The sequence below is a fragment of the Argiope bruennichi genome, chromosome 2, assembly GCF_947563725.1.
Source record: "Argiope bruennichi chromosome 2, qqArgBrue1.1, whole genome shotgun sequence".
In the NCBI taxonomy this organism is placed as follows: domain Eukaryota; kingdom Metazoa; phylum Arthropoda; class Arachnida; order Araneae; family Araneidae; genus Argiope; species Argiope bruennichi.
Genome location: NC_079152.1, coordinates 9,874,270 through 9,898,878, shown reverse-complemented (window position 1 = coordinate 9,898,878; position 24,609 = coordinate 9,874,270). Strand labels below are relative to the sequence as shown.

General features: G+C 30.3%; 1 protein-coding gene across 1 annotated transcript in view; it reads right to left on the bottom strand.

Annotated features, from left to right (window-relative positions):
• Nucleotides 1–24,609, bottom strand: part of LOC129962028 (lachesin-like) — a 379,452-nt gene that overhangs the window by 26,252 nt on the left and 328,591 nt on the right. The window contains exon 4 of the mRNA XM_056075705.1: nucleotides 2,200–2,370. Coding sequence (XP_055931680.1) covers nucleotides 2,200–2,370 — 171 coding nt within the window. The remainder of the gene's footprint in view (nucleotides 1–2,199; nucleotides 2,371–24,609) is intronic.

Sequence of the window (24,609 nt, the reverse complement as noted above, 5' to 3'; positions counted from 1 at the left end):
CAGATTTCCTTTTTTTTTTCTGAATTTTTTTGAGAAAATATTTAGAAACGAATCACATACTAATTACATATGAATATTTTTCAATTTTACTTACATATGAACTGGTCATTTAAATAAAAAAAAAACCATAAATGCACTTAATTTAAAATGTTATTTGAAACAACTTTCTCATATTATAGTATGGATTTTACAGTATATCTATTATCACTTAGATTTTTGGACTTATACTCGGTTTTATCATGGTGAAATAGGATCTGAGATAGCGCTACATAACATTGTCAGCATGATAGCAGATAGAAAAAGACTAATAATTGGTTATAAAGAATATAGTTTTTTTAAGTGTAAATTCGCGATTTTTTTTTCTGGAAAGGCACCTATATAGGTACACTTAAAAATCAAAAGTATCAAATATAAATTCACAAGTAAAAAAAATGTAAGCATCGCGAATAAATCCAATAAAATCCAATACTTTTTAATTTCCCAAAGTATGAGATGGTAGATTGCAAATGGCAAAAAAAAAATATTAATGTAGATAAAACGGAGTTCAAAATATTTAAAGTAGATTCTAACTCTAGTCCGAAACATTCAAACATCCATTAGCAAATTGAAACAAATGGTAGTGGCTCAATTTTTTGCCATATTGTACCAAGCATAAATCCATAATTCTTAAAAGAAATTATCAAACAATATCAGTAATGTTGCAGTTGAAAGTTGAAGACTAAACGCACAAGATTAATATTTTATTACATAATTTTGTAAACTGATCATTGACATACATTCAAAGCATAATCAACTGTATGTCAGTTCCAAGCGTTGTGAAGAAATCACAGAGCCTTTTAGTGAAGTGAAGTTACAAAATTCACGGCTTAAATTTTTCAAAATTCTTCATTCCCAAAACGAATATTTTGCTATGTTGCACCAAGACATGGTTGAAAATATGATTTAATGTCCCTGGCAACAATAAAAATATATCGCTCTATCTTACAAAAGTTATTGCTGCATCGAAAAAATACAAAACGTATTGCTCAATGAATAATTGATATAATTCGGAAATTCGAAGTCAGGACATTCTTCTGAAGAAGTACTTGGGACATCACGCCCTTTCGGGAGATTATATAAATGGATGCGTCACTTAAGAATTAAATCTATCTCCCGTATTAAGTGCACAAAACGAGTGGCAAACTATGGACAGTGCTGTTGTTGTTATTTAATTAGTTATTTGCTGCCTGCTTGTATTCATAGTTTTGTTGTTCTTGCGCGCATCTCGTCTATATTTCTATCATCTATGCTTCTTGCTTAATGGAATATGCGAGAAGTTAACTGTCGCTTTCCGTTGTCCAACATGCAGGTTCAAATTCAATGTACACCCAACGGACTATTAACGTAAGAATGTTATTAGCAATAAAACTCTATTAAAAAAAAACATAATTTTTCAGAGATTTTTTTTTCAAATTCTGAAACGCATGGATCATGCATTCCACATTCGGCAGTAATTGGCACCTCGACAGCATTTATATCGAGTCAATTTGAGATAGACTTCAAAAATATAAACTATATAACTAAACACAGTAACAATAAGATTTTTGTTTAAAAATACTAAGAAAATTAAGCAAAGTCAACGAATTTTTATCTAAGATTAAACTAGATAAATTGAATTTTATTTAGTTGAATTAGTATTTTTAGATACTTTTATTCTTTTGCGTTAATAGCAGTACTTCACATCAATAATTTTCGTAACAACTTTTGGTACTCTTTTTTACGAATATCGTCTGTTTTCATTAGTTACCTTAGCACATTTAATAATAATTTTTATTATTTTGCATTGATATTAGTTTCTTAAATTTCAGATTAGGTTAAATATCATTACTAATTTATTATAATACAATTTCAGATTAGGATTTTAGAAACAATTTTAATACATTTTTTATAATTTTATACCTAATTACTTATCATGCATTAGTTAAATTATAAGATTTAACGTCACTTTTATTATTTGGTTTTAACAGTAATATTTTACATTTAAAATTCTAGAAATAATATTTCTTATAAGTATATTGCATAAGTGCTTTTAGTACTTTTCAATAGCAACATTTTGTATTTTGCTCTACTTATATTAGCCCTTTCACTGTCAATTTTCATAAGTATTCAAATATTTTTTTTCGTTCAATATTTTACTCAACAATTCAAACGTATGTTTACCTGAATATTTCCTTCCCCCGTAGGATCCGAGGTTGATGTCCTTTCCGTCTTCCCTTCTCCAAGTGATAATGGGTTCAGGATAGCCGGAAGCCTCGCACCGGAGACTTACTTTGGAACGTTCCTCGATCACCGTGTCCGAACTGGTGCTGGACTCGATGATAGTTGGAGGGACTGTAAAAGAAAGGGCAAATATGATCATAAAAAACTTACACGAAAGTAAGGAAGGCTTTAGTTAGTTCTAATCCTACCCAGTAAGGCTTATGGCCAATATATACAGCGTTTGAGTTGTTTCTGTACCCGCCCAAGTCCGGGAATCTAGAGTTTATATTAAAGAAAAAAGCCTGATATAATCTATTGGTAAAAATAGACTATAGGATCTGAGATAGAAGTGAGGTTGACATAAACTTTAATGTGTCCCTTCACATATCCAAGGATTCCAATTCCATGTCGCCTAAGTATCAGTTGTACAACTGAAGGCAACACATTAATCCTTTCGCTATTAACTCGGCCTAATCTGAGATGCAAATTTTATGCTGATCAACCTGTTTCTTTTTCAAACGATGAGTGCAGGATACAAAGTGAGGACATCTTTGGCGATACGTCATTTTACATCCTGTATGCCTTGTTTGAAATAGGAATTGGCAAACTATATAGAATTTGCACTACCAGTTAGACCGAGTCACTAGTGAATGGATTAATAAACATATCTGTAAAAGGATTGCAAGACAAGTTTTTTATGGGTTACCATATTGGCACCTTAATTAAGTTTCAAACGAAATATGACATAGTTTCAAGACGTAGGTTACTTTCTTGAAAGAATTTCGTAAGAAATTGACCCACATTTGTGTTTTATTTAAAAGAAAATCAAAAAAATCCTTCAATCATCAACAAAATCGCAGAAAATAATTGGCGATTACAACAATCATTGGCATTTCCACCAATGTCGTAAATATGGGTTAAACATTATCATAAATTCAAAACATTATGTTCTCAATGATGCCAATTTCACTTCTGTACATTTTTTGTCAATTTTTAATTAGTTTTTATCAACATTTTAAACTTATTATACAACAACACATTTTGCTGTTATAAACTTTAATCATTTTCATTGTTTTTATAATAAATATCTCATTTTGGATTTTTCTTCCATTTCTGGTGATGAAAATTACGAAATAATGCTTTGTTTGTGTTTGTGTGTGAGTGTTTGCTATGTATAGGTTTCTGTTTAAAATACGATTTTATTAAACTTTGTTTAGATTGTTTTAGGTCTAACACTACAAATAAGTAATGATAAAAAAAAATCTGTAAAGTGCATCCATTTTCAAGTAGTTTTAGTTAACAGTTGATATTAGGTGAAGTTTAATCACTTTAATTTCATATTAAAGTTCAAACATTAAGTGAGATGACAATAAATTAGGAAGGTGCTTAACTGAGGGTATTTCTTACAAAGATTTCAAAATTTGTTTTGAATCTCAGTTTCCTTTTTAAATCTAAGAATCCTTTGTTTAATGCTCAAGGTATCTAAACCATTAGCATGAATCCAATCAAAAATTTAAACATATTCTACCTTAAGAGCAAACTACATAAAATATTAAATTGAAAATTAAGATAATAATTTTTTTAAAAAATATTAATTTTTGATTGATAAAAAGAGTTGCATATTAGTTGAAACTGTCTGTAATTTTATTTAAATATTTTTTAAAAAGATAAAAGCGCGTTATGATCTTAATGTTTAAAAAAATATATAATTCATGTATTAAGAGAAAACACATTTATTTTTCCATATAAAAATTAGTATCATATTAATTGAATTTTTAAAATATTAATTTAATTTAAGTAATTCTGGATATTTAAAAAAGCGTATTCATATTTATAATTATTTTTCTTCTAAAAATTAAATTGTAATCCATGAATTAGACGAATAAATACTTATTTTTGCATGAAAAATGAAAAAACATATTTATTAAAACTGTTTGTAAATTGCTAAATTAATTAAAAATAAAACAATAAATGCTAGACCAGGATCGAACTTGATCTCCATTTTGCTATGTCAGTACCTTAACCACTATTCTATTCTCGCCTCGATAACGGCGACATATTATTAGTATATAAGCTTTATAGTTGCAGAAAGTTTGAGGGCCATTTTCTCGAAACTGACTAGCCATTGCGCTTTAATATTTTCATGAGTGAACATTCTAAATGTATACTACCTTTGTACTAAATCTTATCGATAACTGAATTTTCAACCTCGTTCCCTCCCCTTGTTAGATTAAAAGAGATATGAACATATATTTGGCGCGTCGTTTTAGTTTTTTTTAAGCTAAAAAGACTGATGTTTTTTTGTTTCTTTGTTTGCCTTAATATTAATACTCAGGATATTGAAACCATTAACATGAATTATTTAACTCCATAAAAGAACTGATATAGAATAGTAGAGAGAATCATGAGGCCAGTCAGTTATTCTAGATGCTGTCACATAAGAAAATACCCCCCCCCCTCAAAACATGTTTGGGCGGACAGTTGCAGATTGTGATTATTACATTACTCAAGCTGTAATTTGGCTAAGAGTTGGAACGTAATTTTCAAATAGTTGTTAGATAAAAGAAGTATTTAGTAAAAGTAAAAGAAGTATTCCATCATCTTCGAATTTTCTCGATAAGAAGTATGTACTGCCCTCCCCAGCTGATTCAAAATTAGTAGTAATGGTCTCCTCAAAACTTTCCTAGTTACTTCTTAATAAAATGGTTATCCATCCTCCCCCTCCCCATAAATATTGTGCACATGAATACTACAACTGCTCAAATCTTAAATTTAGATTTCTCGGATTTTTATTAGCATAAATCTTTTTATAACCCAGAAACTCTTCACTTTTACTAAGCAGTTTCCTATCTGAAATATTAAATAATATTCAAATACTAGAAGGTATGCAAATCTTGATGAACTGTCATTCTAATAACAATAACTCAGATCTGATTGTCATTGCTTAACTAAGGAAAGTTGCGGTAGAAAATATCATGCAGACTGCATTGCATCATTCACATTATTACTTGGAGTACACTTTAGATGTATATACATAATAGCATTAATGGTTTTTAGCAACGGAATTTACTCTATTAAGGCCAGGATATCCTGGTTGGTAGAGCGGTGGATTCGCATCCCTTGGGGTGAGAATTTAAACACCACCGGTGTTAAACACACTCTCCGTGTGTGGTGGTGGCTGGCACATGTATAAATCTCTGCAGCTCACAAAGTCTACCTTGTCGAGAGTAATACCACTGGGAGAACTGGTTCATAGGTGATCGTTCTCTGATTCAGGTATAAATTATGATATGTGAATGAAATGTAGGTATGAAGTTCGCCCAGTAAAAAGGATATGACGTTTGAGTAATTAAGTCGTACTCTTGGCCCTAGTCGACAAGAACAGGAGGCTCTCTTTCGGCTTAATTCGCTGACAGATAATTGTCAGCGGGCTTGTAAAGTGCCATAAATCACAACACATCATCTACCCTGTTTAAAATATTCGGTATCAATCAAATCAAATATAGTACTCAAAATCGGATTGAAACAAGTAGTAATCCACTAAAAGAAAAACAATATACTACCAAATACAAAAAAAAAGAAACAAAAAGAGAAAGAAAAACATTGAGAGAAAATATTAACAATAACTTCCAATTGACAAGTAAATGTAACGAACCAGCAGTAAAAAATAAACTATATGAAATAAACATAAAAATATTGCAGATTTCAGTTCGTTGATTTTCTCTATTTATTCAAGCTTTGATTTATTAGTACACTGATAAATCAGTTAATTCAAACATTAAAAAAAAACAAGTCTTAATTGTTACAAGCTAAAAAATAAGCTGTGATTCGCATTCCTTAAAGACAGATCAAAATGGCAGAAGTGTTTTTAACTACATCCAGTGTTACAGACGATGAAGAATGATTATATTATAGATAGGGTCCAACATATACTGCGTGACGAATTATTTGAAAAATCAAATATCTAAATTAATTGTTTAAAAATGTGTTTTCTCAAAGAGCTTTGTTGAAAATTCACAAGGGAATTACTAAAAATATTGTGTTACAGATTTACAACATTTTGAAAAAAATTCAATTTTAGGGGATATACCGAAACCTCCAAGCATATTTCTTAATAAAGGTATTACTATTCCACTCTTCCCACATAAAAATTTAGGTTTTAAGTAAGACTGTGAAAGCCACGAATGCTTAATTTTCTTTTTTTTAATTTCAGTGTCTCAATTTTACAATGGCAAGTTTTGCGTTAAAACTTGCCATGTGTATAGTAAATCAACCAACTGACTCTCCGACCCGCCACGAAGGCACACGGATTTAAACCATAAGGCTGAATGACCGGACCGCCGCAACAGCAACACTCGTGCGAACTGTAGTTGAGTCCAAAGGGTCATCACCGGCCACGGTACAACCCTCCCCGAAGGAAGTACGTCCCATCATCGATGGGAGGAGTCAGACCTCCCACCTATTTGTGTACCCTCCAGGGTGGCGAGATCCATTCACCATGCCGGATCCTTATTTCGAGGTGCCCCCCGGGGGTCGCTATGTGTATAGTAAAGATAAGTAGTATAGCAAAGTTAACTGAATGGGTATTTTGAAAGTCTTTTTTTCAAACGAGTGGGACTAAAAAGACACGCAATTACAATATTAGTCGCACGATTGCACAATGCATTTCATTAATCTAACTAGTCACGTGAATCTCAATGCAAATAGTGAATGTTTTAACATATTTTTGAATATACAGATTGACAAACAGTCATCCCCGGAACGAATATTAATCAAATTTACCAAGGATCCATACTACATGCATAATAATGAAAGTCTATACCAAATTGCATATATCTAGCGTTTTGTTGCTTTGTAAATATCATGTTTACTTGCACTTTATTATGAAAGTAAACATGATAAACTTTGACAGACAAATAAATTTTCTGAGAATTATTTTCATTCAAAATGGAAATAAAAATCTACAAATGAAGAGTAAAGATCACATACCAAATTTTATACTTATAATTGCACACAAGGAGTTTTTGCATTGTCGTATTTATAGGTAGACAGATAAAATTTTAATAATGTCTTTTCGGTTGCAAAGAGCTCTGAAATTTGGAAATTCGTCAAATCTCGAGTTTGAATTTCTTTCACAACATTCATTTCTTTCCTTATAAACTCTATGCGAGAAAGCAAAAACGAAGAAAAATTCTGTTCGAGAAATTTTACAGTTTATTATTTATTCTTCAAAGCGTGTACGTCTATTGTTCTGAATTCTAGTATCCAAGCCCCATGGGAGCAGTTTTCTTTCAAGAAAGTTACTAATCTTAGAAATAGCGTATTATTCAATCAGTCTATGTTTCTTCCAAGTATCTGTAATTCATATGCGTCAAAAAAAAAGAAAAAAGTCGTACAATATATGATTTAATCTTTCTGATAAACTTTTATGATTACGAATTCTTAAAAAAAATTTAATTTCGCTCCATTAAGTGAATAGTTCTGTATTTTTATTTCCTATAAAATGTATCCCTTTTTTTACCCCAAAGTTTCTCATAATATATTTTTTCCCATATTTATACTTGCATTCAAAGGATATGATAACAGTTTTTTTTTTACATTTTTGAGTATTTAGCAAAAACAGGCAGAGCAGTTTTCAGAATTTAATTTTAAAATATCTGTTTAATTTGAATTCTTTTTGAAGTAAGCTCTTGATTTTTTCAACTTTAAAGGATTTTATGATTTCTCGATATTCAGGATACATCTGCATCAACAAGTACAAAAGCACACGGAAATATTAAAGGATTGAATTGTCGCGACAACACTGAAGAGAATAATGTGTTGAGACTTAAGAAACATCGCCATCCACGGTACAACCCTTCCTGTTGGTGGATATATATATATATATATATATATATATATATATATATATATATATATATATATATATATATATATATATATATATATATATATATATATATATATATATATATATATATATATATATATACACATAAAGAGAGAGTGAGAGTGAAAGAGTGGTTCCGACGTCCTGAAAGGGGGGGGGGGTAGCACGTCTTCCCCGTGATCTGGGGGTCTTGGGTTCGAATCCCGGTTCGGGCTTTGTGGTTTTTCTTCTGTGTTCTATCTTTGAGGTGCTTGCTTCCTCCCCCCTATAAAAATGGGCATTGGAAGCGAATGTGACACATGAAGTAGCTCCTTGCCCTAGTTGGCGCTACTGAAAAAACAAGAGACTCTCACTTGGCTTAAATATATCTTAATATATATAAATTACGTGTCACGTTGTTTGTCCGCGATGGACTCCTAAACTACTTAACCGATTTTAATCAAATTTGCACACCGTGTGCAGTTTGATCTAACTTAAAAGATAGGATAGCTTACATCTCAATTTATAGCCGCAATATTATTTTATTGCAAAAATATACAACAGTTGTTACCAGGCAATCTGATGTCTTTTAAATCAATCGATACTGTTGTTGATGAAAATGATAGTGTACATTTTCCAATTGAATTTTTAAATTCACTAGATATACCTGAAATGCCACCACATAACCTTCGATTAAAGATTGGTTCACCTATTATTCTCCTGCGTAATTTGAATCCACCTCGATTATGCAACGATACGCGTTTGGTCATCAAAAAGATCACCGGAAATATACTTAAAGCTACCATTTTAACTGGAAAGTTTAAAGGAGAAGTGGTCCTGTTGCCACGTGTTCCGGTGATACCATCAGAATCTACGATACCCTTCAAAAGGTTACAGTTTCCAATTCGTTTAGCTTTTGCCTTGTCTATAAATAAGTCTCAAGGCCAAACAATGTCCATTTGCGGTTTAGATTTGGAAAATCCATGTTTTTCTCATGGGCAATTATATGTTGCATGTTCACGTGTAGGAAAATCGTCAAATCTATTTGTGTTAGCTAAAGACAGGTTAACCAAAAATATTATGGACCGATTACTGCTAAATTAAATTGAAATTAAAAGTATTTATAATTCAAAATAATAAGCGTTATTGTCAAAGATTTAAAACTGTCTGCCCTACCTACCTCATCTATAAGTTTAAGTGTTACGTGTTGTTTACTAACAACTTCGTAATGTACTCATTTGTTACAAACTTGAATACAAAAAATTAAGAAATTTAAATTTATTTTTTTGTATTGATTTTTGCTCAATATCAACGGTAGTAGAAAATCAATCATGGAGGTACCCATGTTTTTTTACAAATAGCTTCTGTGTAAAAAAGCATGGTGGTCCCCATGACTGGTGTTCTCCTACCGTTTCCCTTGAATAGTTTACTACAATGTAATATAACAAAAGCCTTAGCCACAGCAACACGTGGCCGGGTCTGCTAGTGACATATAAATGTCAGAGGTCTTGAAAAGTGTCATAGGCCACAACACAACAATAACGCACGCACATTTATATATTTACAATATCGATGACATATATTGATATAACATATTCTGAAAATACGTTTAAAAGTTAATAAATGTTACAAAGAAAATTATACGGTAGAAACTTGTTGTCTTTGAATATTTAGATCTTTGAAATTTAAAATGATATAAATTTATTTATATGCCGTAACAATTTGAAAAATTATTTTTTAATTGAGTAAAATATAATTAAAATTTTAAATATTTCACTATGCACATTTCTATCTTTAAAAAGTATAGATGAAATGTAGCAAGATAGCGCCGAGCAACAAACCTAGACTGAGTGAAACAAATACATTCATTTTGATTAGTAGTAAAAGTAGAGAAAATTCATAGATCTTTCTTAGCTAACAAAAATATTTGAAAAAGATCAAATTAATTATGGTACGCTATTTTGGTATATTATCGAAATTATTAACTGGGAAAAGAGTACTATTGAAAATAAAATTATTATGTTGATTTTTAATATTTCAATATGTACTTATGTATGTATAAAATATGTACTTAAACAAAAAAAAATCATTCATACAATTATGAAATTTCTGCTCGAATTTAAATATACAAATAAAATAAGTTAAGCGTTCTTCTCTTAATAAACTTTAGAAAGGTTAAATAACTTTGAGGAAAATTTAATGGCGCATTTGTCAATCTGCTTTAAATACTTTTCCTATTTATGGTTTGTGAGATAAAATATTAACTAGAGAACATTTCTTTTCTGTTTAAAGAAAATATGTATTAACTTAAAACAACAATAAATAAAGCAAAATTACTTAAGACACTAGTAATTGCTATCCCTAACGAATACTCCAAAATTTTTCGCAGAGAAACGGGCTCCACAAAAGTTAGCACACTTGATCATTACTTAAAGCCAAGTTAGAAAAATGAACAATATTAAATTTCAATGACAAATCGTCTAATAAAACTCTATTTTAGCAAAAAGCAATTTTACAAAGCTCTGTCATTAAACGAATGTTTAGATAGAAATATATTTCCACTTTTTTATGCATAAACGGAATTGTTATAAATTACACTGAGATAAAGAACTCTTAAATTGACATAAAAGATAACATTTTTCAGTTACGAGAAAAACTACGATTTGAAGAGAAAAAGAACGCATTATATTTTTGATCAAATATTCCAGAATAACCTTTCCATTTTGCAGTTGATTATTATAATATTTCATTTTCAATAAACGTTCGAAATATCGCGTTGCATGTGAAAGTGATAATCATCATTCTTTAGAACAACAATCGCGCAATAATCGTCGTAATAAATTGTCCGCCATTAGGTTCACTGTGGATGCGTCGTCGAAAAAGGTATGAAAATCCGTTCTTCATATTAGAAATGGCTATTACTTTCCTTAAAATACTTATTTGATGATAAGTGAGTATAAAGCGAAACAATAATATGCGTATTCATCACTTTTATGTGTTATTACAAGCTTCTTTGAAGAAAGTGATTTTATTCTGCGAAATGCTCATAATTGTGAAGGAATAAAATAGAAAATTACGCTTGCTGGAAATTATTAGATTTGGAGAAAAATTACAATTTAAGTTTAATATCTCACTGCTATTAGAGGGCTGGATTTTCATTCTATTATTTTTCATTGAATTAAATTCAGCTTTCAATATTTAAATTAATACTGATGTAACTGGTACTTAACATTTTATTTGGCAAAATGTAAATATATTTCAACAATTGAATTTTTAAAATACAATTCGATACATTAACCCTCAAATAATCACATCACTATTAGAGAGTTGAATTTGCATTGGATTATTTGTCATGCGATTAAATCCGGATTTCTAGATTTAAATTCATTCTAATGTAACAGGCACAGGGAATCCAAAAAATGCATCTTGCCGTTATTTTGAGAAACATGAATTTCATATAGTTTTACATTAATACATGTATCTTAAAAAGTTATATCCTTTTGAAAAAGGACTTTTATATGCAAGTTTCAGTTACGAAATGAAATTTATAAATAATCTTTTGTTCTTTAATATATATATTTGAGCGTGTGGAATAAAAATTCTGATTGTAGAGCAATCAATAAATGATAATTTTTTACGCGATTATTAAGCATAAAGTTCAATGTTTTTATTCTTTAAAAGGCTTAAAAATGTTGCACTGACCTCGTAGTAAGACAAAGAGTACAAAATCTTGTGAAAGAACCGTGGAAGAATTTTATAATCAAGCAGTATCAAATGACAAAATTGTCCAAAGAGAAATCAAAGAAAAATGCATTTATTGTATTGCATTTAATGCTGCTATTATTTAGACCAAATAATAAATACAACTGTTTGAATGTCTACCTTTTAGTGATTTCTCACCAGAATTAATTCAACCCAATTGACTACAATTTATCTCCTTCTTGAAAAAAAGTCAATTATTTATAAATTTTATTTAATTTTTAGACGATTTATTTTTTTCAAAAATGTTAATTTAAATTAATGCATGTAGCTTTTAATATTTGATTTAAAATTTCCATATGTTTCAATTGCTTTTGTTTTCATTTAAAAATTCCGCATTTTTGAATAAGTTTTAGAATATTAAACAGCTGCTATTAAAATAGCATTAATGTATTCATTCCATTGCTTTTACATTAAATAAAAAAAAAAACGTATTAATTACGTAAACTAAATTGCATACTAAACTATCTTGAATTGATGATGCTATTTCATTGAAAATATGTAATTAAATTTAAAAGGCTTTCTTAATTCTTACCCGGTGTTTTTAATTATTATTATGAAAAATTAATTAATTACGCACATTAAAGGCGAATAACGAATAATAACATTTTTGGCAGGAGAAGATACATATAATTGCATCATTATACAATGAGATAAATATTTTATTGAAATAATTTTTTTCCTGAATTGATTTCAGTTCAAGAAGTCATCGAAGCCCATGATTGTTTAAATAGTTGTTCAAATGAATCATATAGGAATTTTGAAATGAAAAGACCGGTTATATTTGTAAGTAATATATTCATTCTTAACACAGTTAATCTCACGCATTCAAGATACTTTTTTAAATTGTGATACAGCACGGTGGTTACTTTGTGTGTGTGTGTGTGTGAGCGCGCACGCTCATTTCAAGCATTTATTAAGCTTGTGGCAACACCACCTTTGCTCCTTTTTAAAAAGCTCGCGCCAGCATTTTCACAGAGCTCTGCAGCACGAGTCTTTTAGATCATTCTTGTTTTTGCTATGATGAAGTTTTTTAAGGCTATTTTTTTTAAATAAACGCTGTTGTTGTTAAAACTTTAGGTTCTTTATTTGAACACGCATAAGCCACTTTACCTTAATTTACGCACCATAATAAAATGAATAATCAGACTTGAAACTAAACTTTGCTATATCATTTAGTGCCTACTCAACATTCATTCATAAACCCTACAATCCATTATCTATTCAATATGTAATGGTTTTTCAATTTTATTTTGTTCATTGTAAACATCAAAAAATTAAACAAAAACATAGAAAGAAATTTTAAGCTGAATGAATATCAAATTTTTATTCGAAAACTATTTTAAATACCTGGAAATACATCTTGGCAAAAAAAATCGGAACCTTACATCACTTTTTCTCTGGTTTTTAACTTCGACTTGTAACATTTTTTTTTTCTCCACTCTTTTTTCATCACCGAATAAAGAAAAGTAAAAAATGAGCAGAACAAAAATCAAACATCGAGTAAAACCGCGACCTTATTTTTCTCCCACATTTCCACCTTTCGTCTTTCCTTACCCCCCCCCCTTCCATCTTTTTAACCATCTCCCAAGCTCAACCTCCCCCCGCCCCTCTTCAAACCCAAACCCCATTGCATCCGACTCTATCAGAAAATTAAACGAAATGGTTCGTCGGGATTGGGAAGAGGCCGTTTCTTCTTATTTGCGGAAAAATACCGGTACTTTTCGGCTCTCCAAGTAGCAAGCAGGGGGGTGTAGGATGGTTCTGAAGTAGGGGGCGCACGGAAGTTCGAGCTATCTTCTAAAGAATGGAAGTTTGTCACGAAACACTTAAGGGACGCGCGTGGACGCCTGAAATGAATTACATTATTGCGTAGACGGTGATATGTAAATGTTCTCTATCACGTTTTCTCTGTTGCAGCTACTTGATGAATTCGATTGCGGCATGCCACAGAAATGATATCTAGGGGTGGGATTGTTGTGAAAGTGGTAATCACGAAGAATCTCTCTCCTCCCCCTACAGATAATGGCAAATTTGTATTATGAAATCGTAACAGAGATCTTGTCTAATCTGTTTTCGTAAAATATTATGAAAAAGCTTGATTGTAGAGTTTCTCCTTCATAGTGACGAATTATTAAAGAAAATATTACTTTGTGTAATAGATGTTGATAGCCTTAGAATAATTCGACATTATAATACCTTTCTCCCTGAGAATGACAAATATGTATTATGAGATAGAATTATTCTAATCCATAAAATATTATAAAAATGAAATAAAATTCATTGTAGAATTTCAAAAAAGCTGATTATAGAGTTTCTCCTTTATAGTTATGATGTATTAAAGAAAATATTGCTTAGAGTTTGTAATAGATGTTTATGGCATTAAAATAATTCAAAAGTATTGTACCTTTCTCCCCGATAATGACAATTTTATACTATGAAATCGCAATAGACTTAACCATAAAGAATTATGAAAAATAAAATGAAATCCTATGAAGATTTTGAAAAAAACAACAACATCTGATTGTAGAGTTTCTCCTTTATAGTGACGGAGTATTAAAGAAAATATTGCTTAGAATTTGCAATAGATGTTGATGACGTCAAAATAAGTCAGCAGTGTAGCATCTTTCCCCCTGAGATTGGCAAATTTTGTATTATGAAATCACGTTAGTTTAACGTATAAAGAACTATGAAAATTGAAATGAAATCAGTAGTAAAGTTTAAAGCAAAAAAATTGATTGTAGAGTTTCTCCTTCATAGTCATGAAGTATTAAAGAAAATATTGTTTAGAGTTTGTAATAGATACTGATGACGTCATAATAATTCAACAGGGTAGCATCATTCTTCATGAAAATGGCAAATTTGTATTGTGAAATCATATCGGATATTCTAAGTAGTCCGTTTCCATAAAGCAATATGGTAGGTTTCTTCTTCAAAGAAATAAATTATTTAGTAGAAAAGTTGTTTAGGAAATTGAAGGCATCAGAAAAGTTTGTCAATATAGTATCGAGGAGCAAAATTACAGTCAGAAATTACTGTTTAAATTGAATAGATTCTCAATTGTGTAACAGTTTGGTTGTAGTATGGGGTATAATGGTATAGCAATGGCGAAAGTGATGGGAGGAGGCAAAGAGCATATAAATGCTCCGACAGCTAGACTATAAAACTAAAGAGACAAAACGCTAGTGAATTTATTTCTAGAAAGTCCATCTACGCTCATTAGTCAACAAGTTAAGCTGGATCACTTAGAATGAGATATATCAAATGAATATATCCCGATTTTACAGCAAAATGTAAGGACGGTGTAAAAATTCAATACAATTCCGTGAACATCATTTACTTATATTAAGTTATTGATGATGATTGAGGGCCAGAAAGATCTATAGTGACTATAGTTTATTCTTTTACATATCCAATATGCATTTTAATCAGAAAATGAATTTACAACGCATTAACGTGCCAAATTAAAAATAGATAAATTTAATCTTGAATCTGATGTCTCAATGCATAAATTTATTTCTAACATTTTATTGCATATATAGCTTCATTTTTTTTTTTTTTTTTTTTTTTTTTTTTTTACATTAAGTACGATATTTCACAAGGGCTGCAAGAATATAGAGAAAAATCTACTCCGACGAAATTATCAAATATGGTATGAAATTGCTAGGTGTTGTATTTTATCACTTTCATAAAGCACAAATTAAATAACTTATTAAGATAGTCTAAGCACAGTACTGTCTGATCCCTTTACTCTGAAAGATACCGATGCCATAAAAATAGAATTTTCTTTTAATTTTTGGCTTATCTTAGAGTAAATAAGAGTTGTATAATTGTTATATTGTAGTGACATAAAAATTTTATTTTCCAAGCTGAAATTTACCTCTGTAGAGCTAGGCATACTTTTGTACAGAAAGATTAGGCACAAGTATTGCATTATTAAATATTAAAATTTCACTTTTTTGGTGAAAATAGTTTAAATATCTCAGTGGACAGTTGTAATTACGTTATTGCTCAAAATAATAACGCAATATTGCTTTTTTATTTCATCTCAAATTTAATACCCTGTAAAATAGCTAACATAGAGAGGCAGTGGATAAGAAGAAAAAAAGCAACTTAAAATTGAAAGAGATCACAGATTTTTTGTCAACCATCCGTGAAGGCACTTTCCAAGTTTATAATTAAATTTCCAATTCAAAAGCACAATTTATTATCTTATTCACTGGCCTCCCATGCATTAGGCTTGGCAAAAACGCTGATTTATGACACTGTCGTTATTTAAAACTTTAAAAAAGTAACGTAATTTTTCGCCATTAAATATTAAAAGCAGATCACCGAAAATCCACGCCTTTGTAAATATTAAGTGTAGAACTATGACACATGCATGCAATAACAGTTGATTTTTGGCTAGGGATTCTAATGAGAACATTTTATATTGAGAAATGTACTATTCTTTTTATACTTTTTAAGTTGATGAATTTGATTCCAATTGATATTTAGAGAATGGATTGTGGTGAAAATAGCAAACAAAAAAGAAAGTTCTCCAGAAGATCGGAAAGATTGAAATAAAAACTAAGCAACCGTATTATTGATCTTATATAATATGTTTTAATAATTTATTTTTCTCGCTATCCAGTCCTGTGATGCCAAAACCGTGTGCCTTTGGCAAACAGGTCGTTATTTACGGATGACATTAGTGTGATGCCATTGGTACGCCACTACGAAATGTCACGTATGATGTTCACATTAAGGTATCCGACTTATTTTGGAGGGAAATTTTCATTAAAAAAATATTTTAATGTTTATATGATGTTTTTTACAAATATAAAGATAAAGGGATGATTAAAAGTGACATTATTTAAAAATATATGCATAGCATTTGAAGAAAAAGCATATTTTGATGTAATTTTAGCATTTATTTACAAAATCTAGGAACGTCCTGTAAAAAGACATTTTTACAGTTCTACATTTTTCTTTGCCTGTTTTTACTACATGTGTAACTTATTTTAGTGTGTAACTGACTACTATCTATGTTCAAAAATAAATATACAAAAATAAAATAAATATACAAAAATAAATATATTTTGGTGCTTAATATACAAAATTATCTTTGATATTTTGGAATTTTTTCAATAATATTTGCACTAACCAATTTGACAATTCTTGAGCATTCAATAGCATTTCCATAGTTCATTACATTCTGCTTAACATAAAGAGCACTAATTATAAATTTTACTAAGATATCTTGTTTATATTTTGGGATACGAAGATACTCGTACAGTAGAATTATGAAACGCTAGCTCTTCAAAAATGCATTCAAAGTTTTAAAATACTTATAAATAAGCATCAATTACACGTCAAAAGTTTACTTGGCTTCTAATTGACATAGAGACGAAATAAATATATCACTGGAAACAGAAACGTACCTACGTTTTGAAACTGCAAAATATAAAAAGGCAACTTTTCACCCAAATTCATGTTTTCAATCTTATCAGATGCTTAAATAAGAAGAATTGTAATTTTTATGTGCTAGTATTGCAAGGTTGTTTTGCATTTCGGAGACAGTTTTACAACCTATCATCAAAAAGAAAAATATTAAATGAATTCAGTATTTTCTCGCAATGTAGTTATTTTAGTTTTAAGAGAAGTTTAATGTAATAACAAATTATAATTCGACGAATATATTTAAAAAAATTTCATAACCCCGATTAATCACATTCATTCAAATGCATCAGAATTTATTATGTTGCTATAAATTTTGAACTTAATGTTTGTACGTTTTAATGAACAACATTCCACACCGTTCCAGCAACAGCGACAAACACTTGTTTATCACACTATGTTCATAAAAGTGTTAAGAACAACTGCAGCATTCTTATTTTTTATTGATTTGCTGTATGATTTTTTTTAAAAGTCCATACAACAAGAAAGAATAGTAGTAATTGTAAATACAGTAAACATCAAGAAAGCTAATCAGTATGGAACTCTCAATTTATCCACAAAATATTTCATATGAACGAGAAATGGTAAACAATAAACGTAAAAAAAATAAAATAAAGAATAAGATGTGTGTCATTCGAAATCTGCTAACACGCTACATCAGCACTAACACGGACGTTCTCCATCACGTATGCTTTCGTTTACGTTCAGCATTAGAAATAATATCTGGGAATGATTCTTGTAAAAGCGGTAATTATGGAGAATCGCTTTCTCTGGAAAAGAGGATTTATGTAATGGCATCGGGTAAGAGATCTTGTGTTTTCGTTTGATGAGAACGATGGTAAGAACGTTTTGGTAATCTTCCCATTTTTTGCTCTTTTTATAAAGAGAAGTTTCAAGCAAAGAATTACCAATTGCAACTCTTTGATATCAAATAATAATGATGTATAATAATTTAAATGCAACAATTATTATCCTAAGAATTGTTAAGGAGCATATTTAATCAGTTTTATAAACATGAATTCTGACAGAATATTTAAATATAAACGGTTGTTTATTAGATTTTCGTAACTAAATTCTTTTTTATTATCATAGAACAATGTTTACTATGAGATAAAACTTCTGTTGTTGAAATGTAAAAAATATAAATATGTACACAATAATTATTCCCAAATTTAAAAATATTTCTAAGACGTAATGAAAGAAAAATTTTTAATGGATATTAAAAGCTATTTTTGTTACTGTAAGGGAAAGAAATTGAATGTGTCTTTTTAAATAAGATTAAAAAATAGGCAAAAAATGTAAGAATGTAATTTGTAATTAATTCATTTGCAGGTAAATTACAAGACAAACTTATAAAATTTAATAAATGGTTCAGGAAGAGACATTTTATTGGGCTGGAGGACACTCACAGAAATAAAATGTTCGCACTTTACATTAAAAAAAAAAGCCTTTACTAGATTTATGATCTGAAACAACTGCATAAGAGTAAATTGATATTTACAATTATTCCTTAATACTGTAAGGAGTATTAGTGTACTCCTGTACAATAAACTTTATTATTAAAAATTATAACAAATTCATGCTGTTAAAATAGAAATGTTATTTTTAAAGAATAGCTGAACCTAATGAAATAAATTAACATTGTCTTGGTTATGTTGAAAAAGAGGTTTAAGTTTCTTCGCTTTCAGTTGAAGATCCAATTTTTCTTGTTTAAAATGTAGCATTTATCAACACAGCGAGTCCCCTTTTAGTAATAATCCAATGAGATAATGCAAGCATATTAGTCATAAAAGAAAAACTGTTATACGAAAAATTTCTGGAAATCTCGACAGAGAAAATTCCCTCGTTTTCAATGCGGGTTTTCGTCATCATGGTATAATGAAGGGATACAAGTTGACAAAATAAAGAGATAATACACATTTTGGATATTTTTGTCATCTAAATGAAAAAAAATGGCAAAGAACTACAATTTTAGTAAAACGATCACATACCAAATTTCTTTAATCCAAGTTGCATGAGAGAGCACGTGATAAAATGTTTACATTCAGGAAATGTATAAAATGACAGTTGGTCAATCTTCGTTTAATTTTACACGGAACTATATTTTACAAATTTTTGAGATATATTATACAAATCTATTCTCTAGATATAGAAAATGTATTTTAAATTACATTTATTTCGGTTTTTACGTTTTATATATATCGAGTTCATATGTACTCTGACGGAAAAAAAAAAAAAAAACACCTTCATTTATAGAAATTGACACGTATGGCACAATCACCTCGAATCAAGCGTTTAAGTTAAAAGCATTTTAAGTTGCAGTGTTCTCATACAGACAGACATATAGATAATGTGGTGGAGCTTTATAAGCCAGATAACACGCGACAAGAGTAGTTACTTTTGTCTTGTGGTCATGTTACTCGGCTATGAATCTAAACATTGCGAGTTCGGTCATCGCTATCTCCAATAGTTACACAACTGAGAAAATTAGTAATGAAAATGTGATAACTTGTTCTGTTTCTTAAAGGAATTTTACAATAATATTTAATGCATGATTTAAATTTTGAAGCATTCTAGAATCTTAAGACTTCATTTTTCAAATATATATATATATATATATATATATATATATATATATATATATATTCGTACTTGTAATGTAGTAAAAGAATGCATAACAAATTTACTCTGTGTTATTTTTTTTGTGTGGATATTTCAGATAAAATTATAAAAAAAATTAACTCTCCAAATTTTTTCTGCATAAATTATTTATTAAAATTTAAAAGCATTATTTTTCCAAAAGCCTTTCATCACAATTTTAAAATAGGCTCGAAATCCTTCGAAAGAATTCTTCTATTTATCTGAAACGTAGGAAAGCAATTCATTGATCGTATTCCAAAGATATTTCTCTAACATTTGCTTAGAATTATTCTATTTACAATGAACTCGATGCTTGAAGATTCGTGCCATTAATCTTCCCAAAGTGGGTAGATGTAGTGCACGTGCTGTTGTTGTTTGATTTATTTTTGTTTATTTCATTGAAGCAGTTTCGATTTTAGTTGTTAGAAACTAAATTAGATGGGATAAAAATATAGATGTATTTAGTTTAGGTAGATAAGACTGCATGGTGTTTGTTCACCTTTATTGAAACTTTATTTTCATGCTTTGGTTTCTTCAGTTTTATTTTACTACAACTAACATTTTGAAAATAATTAATAGACATACATTGTTGCATTATTTTGTAAATATTTGAAAATCTATATAGGTGTTGGATCTAAACAAAAAATTTTTTGATATAAATTTAAACAAAATTTATGATGGTAAATGTTATGTAACTGAAAGTCAATTTAAATTTTTTTTATCTGAATAGAAAAAATTAATATGACGTCATAATATCATGGTAAAAGCAAATATCATTACAATCCTTACACAGTACGTTCATCTTGACTCACTCTACTAAAACGTGGCATCGCATGACAAAGGCGATTTAACAGGTTATAAAACTGTAGGTTCTGTTATGCTTTTCAGTAGCATGGCATTGCATGATTAAGGTAATTGAATAGAACATAAAACTATAGGATCTTTCATATTCTTCTGTAATATGACAAAGTAAATTATAAAAGCTATCTAACTGTAGGAACCTATATGCTCTGTCGTAGTAAGGCAAGGGTTTATGAACACTCCGTCAAACTGTATGTTATTTTATATTCTGCTGAAGCGTGACGTCGCATGACAAAGGCAATTAAATAGGCCACCAAACTGCATGTTCTTTTACGCTTTGCCATATCATTATATGCTTTTTGTTTCTTGTAGAAAGTGAAATTAATTCAAAATAAGACTTTACACAATGTACAAATCTTATTCAGGTACATAACTTTTATCTTTTAGAGATTTAATGGAGCTTTTTACACAAATTTGATTTAGGTTTTATTAAAAGATAGAAGAGCAACAAAATATCTACCAATAACTGGGAGTATCGGAAAATAGATTTTATTCACTCGTACGTTAATTTATTGTCTGGATAAAAGCGCAAATAAATTTAAAACAGTAGCAACTATTAGTTCGAAATGCCTAATAATAATGTAAATATATCATTACGATATTACCCGGCATTCAGAATATACAGGAATATCGTGGAAATATCGTATAATATCTTGTGGTCTTTGGATACGTTCTAATAGGTATGCCAACTCTCTTGAAGGTAGAATTTCTGTGTATATTTAGCAATTCTGAATGAATCATTTTGAAAATCTGTTTTCTGAATTTTTTTGAATGATAGTGGCTTTTATAGTTGTTTTGAGGAAATTTTAAATAAAGTAGAGGCGATTTCCCACCATCAATAAGTATTGTAAGTGTTACAGCAGGTTTCTCTTCTTTCTTTCGTTGATTTTCCTTTAATTAATTTCATAATAATTATTAATTATAATTCATTTTACCAAATTGATCTCTAGCTGTCATCTACTCCCCTTGCAGGAAAAACTTGACGCATGCGTAAGTGTATTAATTCATTTGACTTAGCTCGTAAAGACCATTGATTGTCCTGTTGCATCTCGATAAATTGAATGGATGAATATGAATGAAATAATAATCTATCCTTTATTATTTTTCATACGAATGGATCAATGACAATTTCAATTCACCAGTAATCTTTCAATCGAGTAATACATATTCGATTCGCCGGCCGCGGTGGCCTGGTGGAAAGGTCTCGACTTATTAAGCGTCGGGTTTCAGGTTCGAGCCCTGCTTCAACTGAAGAACAATCGTGTGAGAAGGTCTATTGCAAGTTAAATCCGTCAGGGCCAAACGTTCTCCCGTTGGTGTGGCGTGGAGAGGGGGTGCCAGATCAGGTATCATCCTTGTCACCTGACCGCGGTTCAAAACTACGCGGTCCATCCCGAAATAGCCCTAGTGTTGTTTTACAACGGGAAACCAATATAACTAAACTAATATTCGGTTTGACTTCCGGAATCATCAGATAGATGAGGCTATAACTTATGTTAAATTAGCTTTCTACCAAAATCCATACTAGCATAGACTTTTACTCCGAAAAATTCAAGAATTTATTTTACTTAAAGTATAAACTGACTTATCTTTTTTAGAGCATTCCAAATTATGTTTTACATTTCAATAAAAGTAATAACTATTTAACATTGTTTTAAGGAAAAAATCATTAAGTGTATAATTTCTCATAAGTTGTCATCGACAGTTTATAACTTCTGTCAACACTGCGGCGAATTGTATGCCATTTTTTCTTCTACACACTTTATAATCGCCTAATAATTGCTTAAGCATATACACTTTATAATCGCCTAATAATTGCTTAAGCATATACACTTTATAATCGCCTAATAATTGCTTAAGAGCAATTATTTTGTAATTGCTCTTAAATATCATATAGCTCTTTATGAATGTCTGGTATATACAGGGTTAGCAAGAAATAAATTACCCGTTTCAGAGGGTTCTAAAATGAGTTCTATTGGCCCAAATAAGATAAAATTTCAACAACAGATTATTCAGATGATGCGCTTTACATATTTTTACATTTACTAATAAAAAATTAGTACAAAAATTTACCAGTAGAGGGCGCTGTAACACAAATGCATTTATTTACATATATTGATAATCTGAAACATAATTTGCGTTACAGCGCATGTCTATTACCATTTTTCTTTGGAAAAAAGGCGGATTCTGCACGAACATTAGTTTCTTCTCTGTTCGTTATACCTAAGTTGCAAGAAAAACCGCTACCAGAACCAGCAAAACTCGGTTGCAGCTCTAAAGAAATTTTGTCGTATGAAGCAGATACGAAAAAGTCCAATGTCTCCAGGAGTCCTACGCAAAAAGATGCAGAAATTAAAAAAAAAAAAAAAAAAAAAAAACTGGGCAACTTGGCATTTTTCCAGGTAGAGAATAAAAAAAAAAAAAAAAAAACTCGTCTTCCAGCGACGAAAATGTTGCAACCGCGCTCGTTGAAGACAACAGTCAAGCACTCGCCGCAGAGTAGTGTGAGTTTGCCAGTTATTCACTGTGTTCTAAGTATGCCGTATTCAATCGCACGAAAACTCGTACGGCAGATTTTACATTTTTGTCCATACAAAATCACGTTCTATGCACCTATTGCAGGAAGAGGACTTAGAGATCAGTAAAACATTTGCACTTCAGTTCCTTGCTGGAATGGTGATTGGCACAACTTAACCATGGAACATTCTGTGGAGTGATAAGTTCCACTTTTGAATCAAATGGGAAGTGAACACCCACAACTATCGAATATGGGTAGAGGAAAACCCTCACGTTATCTAGGAACATCCCTTGCCTCTTGAAAAAGTGACACTATGGTGTGGTTTTACAGCTACCTTTATCATTGGACCGTATTTCTTCGAAGAGTTAATTCAAAATGGAATCCAAATCTGTTCCGTCACAAGACAATGGTACCATGATATGCTGAGGGATTTTGTAATCCCAACTCATCTGCAGAGTGAATGTTTTCAATACATCATTTTCATGCTGGATGGTGCACCTCCTCATATTGATCGTCGTGTAAAGCGATTGTTAATACAGCATTTCACAGAAGCACGAATTATCAGCCGTCATTTCCCAATAGCACGGCTTCCTCGCTCGCTGGACATCACCCCTTACAACTTTTGGTTGTGGGGTTATTTGAAGGACAATATCTACCATCAAAGGCCATCATATCTACCAGATCTGAAGAACAATATCTACCGTCAGAGGCCATCATATCTACCAGATCTAAAGGACAACATTAAGCGCCATATTCTTAATAATCCGACAGATTCACTCCGGTCATCTATGTAAAATACGGTTCTCCAATTAGAGCATATTGTTGAAAATGAAGGAGGGCGTATTGAACAAATTTAATTTTACTTATTTAACAATTACAAACCATATTAAATAGTTTTATGTGTGTTACAACGCCACCTAACTCTGAATTTGTGTACGATTTCTTTCATAAATGTAAAGCGCATGACCACAATAATCTGTAGTCGAAATTTTATCTCATTTGGACCAATAGAACTCATTTTAGAGCCCTCTGAACTGGGTAACTTATTTCTTGCTAACCCTGTATATTTATCATCTAAGAAAGCTTTTTGCTGCTGATGTAAAAAATTATTTCAAAATGCTAAATAAGATAATTGAATATTTAATATTTGATTAAATTACAAAGATAACTCAAAAATATTAATTCTATCACTTTAAATCCTAATGAAATTCAGAAGTGGTAAGCACACTTAGTTTTCCCCTTTTATGCCGTGAATATTTTCTTAACAGCATCGTCATTAAATTTC